Source organism: Cyprinus carpio, chromosome A6 (genome assembly GCF_018340385.1).
Source record: "Cyprinus carpio isolate SPL01 chromosome A6, ASM1834038v1, whole genome shotgun sequence".
Lineage (NCBI taxonomy): Eukaryota > Metazoa > Chordata > Actinopteri > Cypriniformes > Cyprinidae > Cyprinus > Cyprinus carpio.
In genome coordinates this window covers 21,000,235-21,014,012 of record NC_056577.1, presented here as the reverse complement: position 1 = coordinate 21,014,012, position 13,778 = coordinate 21,000,235, and the positions used below count along the sequence as shown (strand labels likewise).

Below are 13,778 nucleotides of genomic sequence, written 5' to 3'. Positions count from 1 at the left end.
TCTCTCACTTATACACACGTCTCGCGCTCCTCACCCCATAGTGGGGTATAATTAGCTCCTCTGACAGGTGGGAGGGATCGGGTCTCCCAAAGAATGAAACTACCAATTTACGCCCCAAATTACACGGGCACACAGACACTTTCACCTACTCTCACTTACACACACAAACACATGCTCACCTTCTCTCACATATCAGATTCATGCACCTACTGATGTGTGATCACACACAAACACTCATTTTTGCTAACTTCAGTGCACTCCTACTGAGTGAGGCACACATGAAATCTCTACCTGATTTTAACTTGACAGTGTCCCACATGTTCATAACCAACCCATAAAACATCCATTGTCAATCTGGATATAAAGAAATAAAGCATTAAGAATGTTTTGCTCTCTTCACAGTGTAAGAAGAAACACACGCTGGTGTGTCCAGACTTCTCCAGTACCGGCGTGTGTCCACGTGGATCCAAATGCAAGTTGCACCACAGACAGAGCTTGAAACGTGCCGGCTCTAACACAAGCTTTGGACCAGCCAAGAAAGCCCGTACTAGAGACATCTTAAAGAGGTAAGGATCAGGAACTGATAAAACATTATGATTCTTAATTGTTATTGATACACGACTGGTATTCTCTTTCTCCTTTCTGTACTGTTGAATAAAAAAAAAAAAGATCATTATAGTTATGATTATTTTAATAATTATGTTATTATAGGGAAGTGACCTGAATAACCATGTAAATCTCCCATAAGCATGCCGATTATTTATAAATTAATTTGAAAATTAAATTAAATTAATAAAATCTTGTTAATCTCCTAAAAATCTTTTAATATTTGGTGTTTTGCCTTTTCAGTTCAGAGGATGTTCAGACTCTTCAGACAGAGTCCATACAGGCAGATGAGGGCCCGTCCAGCTCGGGTCCTGAGAAGCTGCCTTCCTTCATCTCCTTGTCCAGCTCTCCTGACATGTCAGAGAACCCTGATACCCCAAAGCTCCCTCCTGCTGCAGGCCCACAGGCCAAAGGTGTGTACTTATATGTCTAGAGGACTTCAGATTAAACCGATTTCAGTGTAAAATAATAATAATAATTATAACATACAGTAGATGAGATGCATACATTGGTCCTTCAAAGTATATGAACACTTAAGCTACACTTAATGTATAAATGTTATTGCATTAGTTAAATATAAAACCAGGTGGTACTTTAAAGAAAGATAACAAAACATTTAGCAAAAAGACACTTACCTTTGCTGGGTTTTAAATGATAATTATGTTATTAAACAATAAGATAAAATGTTTTTGGGCACTTTCATGTCCATAATGTGATGACAACTACACTTATTGTTACTCTGCTTGGATGCCTGTGGAAAAAATTAGGAAATTACTTAATATGCACACCAAAAATAGGAGTAATTAGAAAAATATGGCTCAGAAAAATCAATTTAATTCTAAGATAAGGTCTTGCAAAATTTGATTTGGATTGATGTTTTTGTGTCTAATGCATTGCAATACTATACTGATATAAATTTAAAATAGGCTTGTTAAGTGTGGCTTAAGAGTCCAAATACTTTTTGGGGTCACTGTGTATATAAAGAGTAAGGAGGTAATACATATTTATGGAGTACATAGTTGGGTTACTTAATACGTAGTGATGGGGTTAATAATATTGAGGGGGTTGATATTATTTAAGAGGGGGGTTGCATGAGGTATATAATACTTACTGTGGGGTTACTAATATTTAGGTTTGTTGTTAGGGACAGACACCGCTGAAGCTGGCATGTCAGTCTTACTGATAGAGGATTAGAGGAGAGGGGCCCCTATATCCTCTCTCTCACACACACACACACACACACACACACACACACACACACACACACCAACCGCACCCTATGGAACAGTGTCTTTCTCTCTCCACACTAAAAAAGACAAACCTGATATACTTCCCTCTCACAAACTCACACACATGTCATTTTGCAACAAGAAATGATCAGCTTCTCTTAAAGGTTCTGAGAAACTTTTTCTAACTTTTTAGACTCCATCTGAACACTCAGTCTTCTCCTTTCTCATGCTTTCATACTTCCTTTCTTAAATTAGTTACAGCGGAACAGAAACTGCTGTGATTAACTTCTGACTTTACACCCTAACAGTGTCTTTTGGTCATACTGAAGCATAGCATACACTAATTCTCTTCTCTCTATACGTAAACACTTAAACATGTATGCATGTAGGGTTTCCTTGTATTTCCAAAGCTTTCATAAGTGATGGTGTGTGTGTATTTCTGCATCATGTCTGCGTATTTGTACAAATTTATGCTTGTTATACATACACACACATCCCTCTGCCAACTTCCTATTTCTCTCATGCCAAGTTCCAGATCAGTTCCCCTTTGGGATCATTGATGGCAGCCCTGTGTCTCCAAATAGCACAGGTGCCCACCAGACCACCATGGCTTTTCACATGTCACTTTCTTAACCTGTTGTCTGAAATCATCTGCTGCACACAGACTGAAAAAGTGCTGCTCTCAAATTCAACTCTTCATAGTTTTCTATCTATCTATCTATCTATCTATCTATCTACCTATCTATATATCTATATATATATATATATATATATATATATATATATATAGCACTTAATTAATACTTTTTTTGGTTCCTAACCCTGTTGAGTTTATGCTGTTGCCTCCTCCTGGTACAACCACATTCACACCGAGAGCAGTTAATTGTAACTAATGACAGTTTAACTCTCAGTGTTGAGATTGTGGCCGTCCGGACAAACTTCTCTCTGCTTTGCATAAATTAGCCCATAACTCTATGCATCACTGCCTGCGTCTTCTCTTTCTCCCTCCGTCTCTGTGCTATCACTCACCCTAAGACAATCACACTTTCCTGTGTCACTCCTCTATCAGTAAAAACAGAGCGATAGCTACTCCTGCCATTATATAGCAGGTGCTATTTATTTCTTGTCTGTTTGTCTTGTTTTTACAATTCAAAGTTTCCTCTACTTTCACTTTTAGCTTCAGTTACTGCTTTGGAACCAATTCATAATTCACTGTTGTTTTACAGTTTTGCACTGCACTGTTTCCTTGAGGAATTTTTCCTCTCCTTTCTTCTCTCTATTACAGGAAAGACTCTACATATCAAGCCACGATTGTTATGTACATCCCAGACAGAAAGCTTGCCAAAGGAGGGTTGATGGTGGGTGTTTTAATCGGTAATACAAAATAAAACATTTTATAACTTAATTTTTACTTTCAAAATTAGAAATTCTCCTAAACTGTTACAAAATGATTTACAAAGACATATTTACTTGAGATGTTCAGAGCTACTTTTTGGTGTGAAGTCATATGTTTGGTTTCAAGAAATGCAATTCTAAGAATTGATTAAACATTTCTCAGAATATGTTCATAAATGTTCACTATTACAGAACTGAATTTATGCATTATAATCAAATACTGGTCTGAAAAACTGCAGATGTTCGCATTCTTGAAGTTAGTTTCAAAATATACATAATATGTATTTCTCAGGGATTTTTAAAAGGGCATTTCTGTAGTGGGTTTGTTATGCAAATATATTTTATCCTTTCAAATGTATTGTGAAAATGTATTTTTCAAAAAATTTAAATTACTAAATAAAATTGCTTTGTGATTTGCACGACTGCGTCTTTATTTGCGAGCATGTTTGCATATATGAGCAAGTTTGAGTTCTTTAACCATATTCAACCAGTTTTTCAGTTATTAAACCATATAACATCACAAACCACTTCACTCCCAAGTTGTTTTCTGAATATCATAATTTAACGTGAAAAGTATCTGCATTTCTCTACACATGTTGTGAGGCAGGTGGATGTAAAGGACATCGCTCATGACTGCATGTCTGTCACTGTAATTGAGTCTTAAGGAATCTATAGGAAACTAAAAAAAAAAACGTTACGCCTCCCTCACACTCCTCCAAACTCATTTTTCTTCTCCTCGCACTTTTTCCTCTCTACCAAATCCATCACAACTAATTTCTGACAATGTCATTTTCCTTTTCTTCTGCCTGTCTTTTCCTAAAATGCGCATTTGATTGAGGAGCCGTTCGTAGATGAGCCTGCCTCTTACGTGCCTCCACCTCCTCTCCCTTTTCTCCATTAAGTAATATAATTAGTATGTTGAGTGTTAAACAGTGGTACAGAGAGGATGATGGGAGCTGTAATCCCTTGAACGCTCCTCACTGTGCGGAGACTGCAGATATTCAGACTATTAATGCTCCGCTGAACCAAGGCCTCGTGCTCCGTGCTCTGTGACAAACGACTGCTGGTCACGACGGGAAACCTGGTTAACCGTCGCCGGCAGGAACGACAGGAGGCATTAATACACCGTGGCGAGGGTCTCGCTGCAGAACACGACACACTCGCTGGCACTGACAAGCCTGCCGCCGTGTTAACGAGATAAAGGCCGTGCCCATGATGCGAGCCACGTTTACAATGACATAGAGGTATGGAGGGAAGGAAAACACTCCCTCATCTCACTTCCCTGTCTGTCTTTCTCCCCTATTTAATCGTTCATGCAGGAAGGAATACTTCACAAGAATGCATGTTGATTTGGGTGTTGTAAAATCAACTAAAGTTGTCATACATCACCTAACCCCTCTTAGCTTATTTGTCTTTTTTGCATTGCAGCTCTTTCTCTAAGATTTTCTTTTTATTTTAAAGGAATGTCTGGGTTCAAATCAATTTGTGACGTAATGTTGATTATCATAATATGTTCAAATATTTAGCCACAAGTCTCAAACAACATATGTTTACATGATTTTAGTCATGTTAACATGACTCACTTTGTAACGTTTGCAATGTGAAGTTATGTCCAGTTTTACAACTTTGCCTAAACATAATCCCTAAAACCCTAAAATAACCATTAAATTACAATTGAAACAACTTTACAGGTGATAGTTTTAACACAAGAGTTAACTGAAGAATATTCTGCATAATGTTGTTTACCACAAAATTAACTTGTCATACATGAGACTGAAAAAATTCACATAGAATGATTTTAGCAACATTTACATGAAAATACTAATGTTTTCAAATACAGTATACAGCCACAAGACATAAATATGTTTAACAATAATAACATGATTGCAGTTTGATGTTCAGTTTTACAACTTCCCTAAAACCCTACAATAACTACTAAAATCACAATTTAAATAACTTTACTACTCAAATAATATATACAGTTATATACAAAACATAAGAGTCAGTGTTCACTTTCATTAATCACTTACTAAGCTTTCCTGTGTAAAGTTACATTTTGCAACTTTGTTGCCTAGACATGATGCACAAAACCCTAAAACAACTTTACAGTTCAAATAATACATAAGTTAAGAGTTAGTGTAAAGGACTTTTTTATTATAAGCTTCTCATCTGTAAAGGTGCATAAATTGGAATTTTTCATTCATAGTCTCAGATGCAACATTATGCAGAATAATCTTCAACACACATATGCATATGCATATGCATATATATATATATATATGTGTGTGTGTGTGTATATAATGTATGTGTATGTATTTGTCAAACAAAATAACCCCTAAATAATTACCATAGAACTTAAAAACTTCAGAGTTTGTACAGTAAAGTCATAATCCTTAAGATGATTTGTACAGTAGGGCAGAAAAAAGTATGTGAGGTGTGATGCATACATGTGTATTCATGATGCTCTTTAACTATGGTCACTCTCCAGTTTCTGTTATCTGCATGGGAAGAGAAAGAGAAATCCAAGTAGCAATCACTCTTTCTTTTCTCACCCTCCCCTTCCCTCTCATTCTCTCGCTCTGACGGCGAGGATGTAAGTGCCTTAGACAGATGTCTGCTGCCGCTTGTCTCAAAGCTCAACGCGAGCTGCTGAGCTCTGCAAACTCTAATTAAGATCAATATTTCAATTTTTAGTAAAAGCACGTGAAAGAGAACGAAGGAGGAGAGAGAGAAAGGAGGAAAACACATTCACATTTTTCCGAGGACAATCTCACTTGAATGAGAAAAGGAAAGAATGAAAGGTCAAATGTAATTTTTCTCTACCTCAATAGATCGCCTAGGCATAAAAAAGACAAACTTGTTACAGCTCAGCAAAGACTCCTTTCCTTTTTCGTGCTGCTGTCTTTTTCCAGTCTTTCTGCTTGTGGTTTATTTCTGTTCACCTTTTTGCCATTTTTGTATGCCATTTTTAAAGCTCCAAGTTTTAGTACATTTTTAAAAAAATCTCTTCCTGTGTCCATTTCAACTTTTTTTGGTTCTCTTGAAGGAATCAGTCTCTTTTTCTCTTTAACGCTTAACTTGCTTTTTTTTCTGTCATCTTGCTCCTTCTAACTCACTTTTTCGCTGAGAACTTCATAGAACTTTGTAAACATGTTAGTTTGAATGTAGTCAAATGATTACTGCTGAGTCTTTAAACAGGCATTTGTGAGATTTTGAGGCCCACAAAAACCTCCTTTCCAAACCTTTTTCCGATAACCCCCTACTCCACCTCGCACCTCTCAACTATTTTGGCTAAAGAAGGGTTAACCGGACAAATCCGTCTCAGTCATTTTCACAGATGTCTAGTCCAAACCCCCCTTCTCTCTTCCACACTATCATACTCTTTTTCTCCTTGGACGTGCTGATGTCCATTTTGCTTAAATCGGTAGAATTGCACCAGCAGCTAACTCCCAATATGCAAAAGCACAATGAAAGCCCTGACTTCAAAATTTATGTCTCAAGCCCTCGGCCACATCCCCACCCACCCACCCACCTCTGCTCACTGAATGGACGATGGCAGATCTTCTTAAATGTGGCATTTTCAAAGCGGACTGCTTAGCTTGGACTTTGAGGTCCACTCATGCTTATTTGATAAAACCTCCATAATGACTTAGCACACCTTCATCTTCAAATACCTTGATATGATTTGTGCCGTCCTCTTAGGCTTTTCTTTTTTTCCCCTCCGTTGACAGATTTGAGCCTCAAGCGTGTCTGTATTTCACTCATTGGCACCTGGAAAGAAAGTCTTAGCATGTTACATAAAGTTAAAAGAGGTCTCAGATGTAGTAAGAAGTAAGTTATACAGCAGATTTTATTTTGATAATTGATATTAATATTGAAGCCTAGAAAATACACATACATTAATATAAACTGGCAAGTATTAAGCATCTGAGCCAATTACAGAGTGAGGGATTACTGAGCACTGCTTATGAATGTAAAGACCTGTCAAACACAGCAATTAAGGGAATAGTTCACCCATAAATGAAAATTTGCTGAAAATGTACTCATCCTCATGCCATCCAGATGTAGATGAGTGTGTTTCTTCATCAGAACCTATTTGGAGTAATGTAACATTATATCACATCTTCACCAATGGATTATCTGCAGTGAATGGGTGCCGTCAGAATAAGAGTTGATAAAAGCATCACAATAATCCAGTCCATCAATTAACCTGTCTTATGAAGTGAAAAGCTGCGTATTTGTAAAACAAATCCATTTGATATTTAAACCGTCACTTTTGACCAAAATCTTCTTCGAAATCCAGTGAAAGTCCATCCCCTGTTGTTCTCTCACATCAAAATTAGTCATATTTGTTTAAAACTGTTTTGGCTTGTAAACAGTGCTTGATCTCTGCATATCCTCCTGAATCTCCTGATTCAGATGAGACCGCTTTTTTCACTGGAGAAAGCAATATTATAGATGGACAACTCTTATTTTAGCCAAAAGCAACAGTTTGAAGTTAAAAACTTGTTTATTACAAACTCACAGCTTTTTCTTCCCAACACATTATTTGATGGACTGGTGTTGTGCATTTATCAGCCGTATGGACTCTCATTCTGACGGCACCCATTCACTGGAGAGGATCCATTAGTGAGCAAGAGATGTTGTGCTAAATTACTCAAGTCTGTTCCGATGAAGAAAAACTCATGTACATCTCGGATGGCCTGAGGGTACAAAGAGTACAATGTCAACAAATGTAATTTTTGGGTGAACTATTCCTTTAAGTGTCTCTCCTCCTCATGTCTTTCTTTCTTTTTTATTTTTTAACAAAGCACTATGATATATTTCAAACATTTTTATACTGATCTTCATTACTCGGTATCCTTACACTGCAATAAGGACCTGGCCTCGCATGTGTTAGACTGACCCTCATCTTTGGGTACTTCCTTCAGCGCGAGACTGGCTCCTCTGAATAAGACATATGCTGTGGTGATGAAGGCGCGCGCTGCGTGGGGCTTAATTATTTGTCGATCCGCGCAGATGAGTCGAGATGCAATTAGAGGTTAATTGCTAAAGAAATCCGGAGCGTGGCTGGCACTGGCGAGGCGGATCATAATTAACTCACCCGCACAAATTGCGCACTTTTCCTTATCCGGCGGAAATGTGGATTGATTTTATTGCTGGATCACGCGTTATTGAGTTCATCACTGCCTATAGGTCATAAGCGGGGAGGAATGTGTGTTATCCTATTAGATCAATACACTGAATGACTGTTCACGGGGTTACAACACATTGAGGAAATATGCAGTTTAATACATAATTATCTAATCAACACACTAGGGATTTTTTAGAATAATTCTCCTATGTCATATCTCCTAAATCATTCTAAACGGTAGCACGCTTTTATAAATTAATTAATAAATACTAACTTAACAAATAATTAATTGTTAATAAATGATTGTTGTGAAATTAAATGTGATGCTGCGTGAAATACGCATAGTTAGTTTAATATTGCTCTTTATTGTCGTTGCACTGAGATTAGTGAAGCATATTTACATTTTTAAATGAGAAAATAACTTAGCAAAGTGTTAAAAGTGCAAACATTGTGTTATTGTGTCATAATTGTCCTCTAATTGTGTATTCATTTTGCTCTCGTTGCATGCCTATTGCAATTTCTCATACGATTGACTTCTAGTTCTGAAGTAAAAATGTAGCTGTTTAAATCAATCTAATTATATGATAATTCACAAATAAATTAATGTATGTCTATGAAATATAGAATTAAATTGGACATGAAAATTCAAACGTGTACAATCCGTTTTATAAATGTGTTTTTAAATTATCCCTGAAGCATATGCATATAACGTTTAAGAAATGTTTGCTCTGTTCTAAATAAACATTTTCTAAGTAAGACGAGCAGGGCTATTGCCTTTCCTCGCGCTCACCTTCCACGTGCGGTTGCCGGGGGATTGGGGGCGTCGCTAGGGGGCGGTTGAGCGCGTTCGGCTCAGCCGCCACACAGATGCGTTGCTACGCCTCCCCTCATTGGTCCTTTCCGTTCTCTGGGTGGGACGCTCCATGTCTATAAAGTGGTACATTGTCCCTTTCAGTGCCTCAGTGATACTGCGTGTCAGCGGTGGACAACAGTGCAAAAAGAAGCTCTAGCCGTAAACGAAAAGCAACGGTGACAGCAGTCCATATAACTTTAAAAGTGACGGCGGAGGGAGGTGAATTTAGTAGCCAGAATTCCGCATCCATCGTCGAGCTGCGTCGGAGCGTCCCACCAAAGGAACTTATACTGAGATTTGTCACGCAAATTGTTGCGGTCCGCGTTTGCTGGTAACTGTAAAAAAAAAAAAAAAAAGCAGCAGCATCATTCCTTTGGACTTCGAGGTAAAGTCTGACGTTTTCTCAACTTGACGCGCGCGCATTTGCTGTGTGGCGGACTTTTCTGCGGCATCTGAGAAAGTTCTCGCTTTCTTCCCATGTAGCCTAAGCTTAAACTTTATAGCCTCCAGTTAAACGGAACTTAAAACACGGAGGTGAAGAAGGATATTTGAAGTCTCTGATACTCAAAGGACGATTTCTCTGAAACTCCATGTAAGCTTTAACACGGTGAAGCGAGGACAAGTCAGGTTGGTGGTTTTGAGTTCACGAATCTCAAGTTTCTGCCGCCCTGGCCAATGATATTAACGCGTGAATCTGACCTGGGATAAGTTGTCAACAAGAGGCAAACTGGCAGGTGTATAAGTACATTTACATGCATGGGCATATGTATATCTCGCTGCACTATAAATAGAAGCTCGTGCTAATGTATTAAACCCTGGCCACTCATCTTCATCAGTCATATTCATTATAATCCCAGTGAAACCCACGCGTGTCGCTTTGGCTGTTAGGGCAGGTGTCGTCGCATGGACTGACATGGCCACCGATCTCGCCATGAGCGCAGATTTGCCCAACAGCCCCCTGGCTATTGAATATGTCAACGACTTCGACCTCATGAAGTTTGAAGTCAAGAAAGAGCCCCCGGAGGCCGACCGCTATTGCCACCGCCTGCCCCCGGGCTCGCTATCCTCCACCCCAATCAGCACACCCTGCTCCTCGGTGCCTTCCTCGCCCAGTTTCTGTGCCCCCAGTCCCGGATCGCAGGCTGGGCAGAACCTCGGAAATGGTGGCAACAATAACAACGGTGGCAACAACAACAACAACCAAGTCTCCTCGGGCAAGCAGCAGCTGGAAGATCTCTACTGGATTCCCAACTACCAGCATCACATCAGTCCAGAGGCCCTCAACCTGACGCCCGAGGACGCGGTGGAAGCGCTTATCGGTAACGCGCACCACCACCACCATCACCACCAACCCTACGAAGGATTTCGCGGTCAGCAATACGTCGGAGAAGACCTCTCGACGGCCACGAACGGTCACCACCATCCGGTGCACCACCACCACCATCATCACCACGGCCACCACGCGCACGCGCGCCTCGAGGACCGCTTCTCAGACGAGCAGCTGGTGAGCATGACAGTGCGCGAGCTCAATCGGCAACTGAGAGGCTTCAGCAAAGAAGAGGTGATCCGTCTCAAGCAGAAACGGCGAACCCTGAAGAACCGTGGCTACGCGCAGTCGTGCCGCTACAAGCGCGTGCAGCAGCGCCACATACTCGAGAGCGAAAAGTGCACGCTTCAGAGCCAGGTGGAGCAACTCAAGCAAGACGTGGCGCGTCTGATCAAAGAGCGGGACCTGTACAAGGAGAAGTACGAAAAGCTCGCGAGCCGAACCTTTAACGGCGGCGGCAACACACGGGACCCGTCCAACGGCACTCATGGAAAAACCACTTCCACGGAATTCTTCATGTGAGAGTGATTCTTGTTAAAGACTTTTTCCGCACCGACGTTTTCGTTTTTTTAAACCTTAATTTGTATGATTTTCAGAGTGAATTTTATTTGCAGTTCTTATCTTAAATACAATGTCCACTTAAGAGAATACACTCTTAAAAATAAAGGTCTGATGCCATAGGAGAACCTTTTTAAGTTTTACAAATTAATATTTTAATCTCAAGGACTCTAGAGAAACATCTATGTGGTGTTTTAAAGAACCCAAAACCCAATGTGCAAATCGAGAACCCATAACATCCAGCACTTCTTTTCCAAAGAACTACCCACTTTTACCGCCACAATTATTATTGACAAGCAAGTCAAGTCCTTTGCTGAACTTAAAGTGCTGAAAAGAAACTTTTAAGAACCTTTATTTTTAAGAGTGTAGAGTCTAACCTAACAGCGACATATTTAAAATCTTCGCTCATTATTTGTGTACATATAGTACTGTACCATAAAAGTCTTAAAGTTAGTGTACTGTTAGGATTATCTTCCACAGATAGGCCTACTTCACGGACCCTTCTACTTCATAGGACCTCCGATCTAAATATGGGATCACGCATAACTTTCAAAGACCTATCAGTTTTGGATTCTGTAATTTTTATTTTTTATAGGCTAACTGCAAAGTCCGACGTGTTTAAAGACATACAGTCTTTACAGTTTTTTTTTTTTATTTTTGTTTTTTACGAGGATTTACGAGTCTTAATGGCGATGAGAACATGCTGGAAACGGAACTTCAGCCTGTGAAGGGACTTTGTAAGGAACAATAATCATATTAAAACATAAGCAAGAAAGGGAGATAGCAATACATTCTTGACATTTCTCAGTCAAGAACTGAGGTTGAGGGGACTTATGAACTTTGAGGGCCCTCAAGCATTGATCAAGTCTGCATTACCCCAAAATCCTGCATGCGGGACATGTACGGTACTCCAAACGCGCCAGATCCTTTCTCTCTCTTACTCATACAGCACTTGGATGAAAAGCATGGCCCTTAACCACTCTCTCTTCTCTCTCTCTCTCTCTCTTTTTTCGTTTCTTCTGCTCGACACAAACCGTGTATGTGAAGGAACTCATGCGTACCTGCGAAATCACATAAAATCCGTCCTTGCGTTTATTTTCTATTGTTTAAAAGTACAGGATAAGAACAAAGGGGAAAAAACTGAACTACGTCAAGAGTTATTTATTCCCACTTGTACATATGTAGAGGTAAAATGGTGTGTTAATTTAACTTTCTTTTTTATAGTCCTTTTTGCTTGATTATTTAAAACGTCTTAATACGATGTTTGTATGTAGTAGCATGCAAATAACAAAGATATTCTCATCCTATTGAATATGTACGTTTTCAAAGGAAGCCTACTGCACTACGATTCGAAGAATTGGGATTTAAATAACATTTCTTTTCCTCTGTTTTAATCGAATTGCTGTTACGGTGGACATAGTCGATCTAAAGTGCATATAAACACAATGTCTTTAATTGCTGCTAATATTCTATGCACCAAATTCAAAAGAATTCATTAACAGAAGCTCTGATTATGTGAATTTTGTACATCAAAAGAAATTAAGGTATGTTGAAAACTGGTTAGATATAAATAACGAAGATCATCTATTGAAGAAAGTTATATATGTCTTAATGGCCGGGATGATGAACGACATAAAACTGTTAACTTCAAATATATGACAAGCGTCGTTAATAGGGCAAGAATGGTTGTTTTAACTTTTTATTGTGACATAATAAAACTGTAGCATACTCTGTATAAAGCAGTTGCCTATTGTTTTGCATTAAAACATTGTCATGATAATAGGCTTCCGACCATACTGAATTACACTACAGGTAGATGTCAAGAGATTAAATGCGGATATAATTCAACATTAATAGAGGGCTTGTGTGCAAACTTCGCTATAAGTAATCATGCGCATTTGAGGTTGAAATATAGCCCATCTTGTTCAGGCTAAATGAAGAAGTTGCCAAAGTGGATTATCTAATGCACGTGAAATGTCATATGTCAGTTTTCAAATTTTTCCCTACCTTTGTATGCTTAGTTTCCTAACAGATATTGTCCAGACTTCTAAATTAAGATGTCCAAGTATGTTCCTTTACCTGGGTTAGTATCTGCTTGATATCTCACCTGAAAACCACTGTTAACATTGTTTGTTTTTTTCGGTTAAATTATGAATTATGATACAGTTCGTTATGAAGCAATCTCTCTGTCTATTGGTCTAATTTGAGGCACAGCGGATTAAGGTTACATAACCATATGTGCTGTCTTATGTACAAAATAAATAAGTAGAACGGGGGGCGGGGGAAGAAAACAAAACTGTACATAGCCTATAATTTCTATATATTTATCGAAATGATAAATGTCCTTACGTGTCATTAAATCCAAACCAAAATGTTTCGAAATGGAATGTTGTTCAGAATCTTGTTTTCATAATGTTTAATAAAAACTCCTGTCAAATGCATCAGCCTGTTTTCCAATCACTTTTCATGGCTAAAATTTATTATACAATTATTATATTATTATTGTTATACAAAAAACAAAATTAATTTTTTTACAATGACATCTATTAGGCTTAAATGACAGATGAAATTAAAATAATAAAAATAAGGCAAGAATAGCCTAACGATTTGTATTATATATATATATAAAAAAAAAAAAAAACAATGCCTCATTGCGCATATGGCACACGGGTATTT

General features: G+C 38.5%; 2 protein-coding genes across 2 annotated transcripts in view; both read left to right on the top strand.

The window, feature by feature from the left end:
* Nucleotides 1–3,649, top strand: part of LOC109054966 (zinc finger CCCH domain-containing protein 3-like) — a 63,623-nt gene extending 59,974 nt beyond the window's left edge. Inside the window, exons 10-12 of the mRNA XM_042758400.1 lie at nucleotides 403–566; nucleotides 850–1,019; nucleotides 3,121–3,649. Of these exons, the coding sequence (XP_042614334.1) occupies nucleotides 403–566; nucleotides 850–1,019; nucleotides 3,121–3,191 (405 nt within the window). The 3' untranslated portion in view covers nucleotides 3,192–3,649. The remainder of the gene's footprint in view (nucleotides 1–402; nucleotides 567–849; nucleotides 1,020–3,120) is intronic.
* A 5,663-nt stretch (nucleotides 3,650–9,312) lies between these two features.
* LOC109054964 (transcription factor MafAa) lies at nucleotides 9,313–13,543 on the top strand. Its single transcript, XM_019072189.2, has one exon. It carries the CDS (start codon nucleotides 10,131–10,133, stop codon nucleotides 11,064–11,066), a length of 936 nt encoding a protein of 311 aa, XP_018927734.1. The 5' UTR covers nucleotides 9,313–10,130; the 3' UTR covers nucleotides 11,067–13,543.
* The last annotated feature ends 235 nt before the right edge of the window (nucleotides 13,544–13,778 follow it).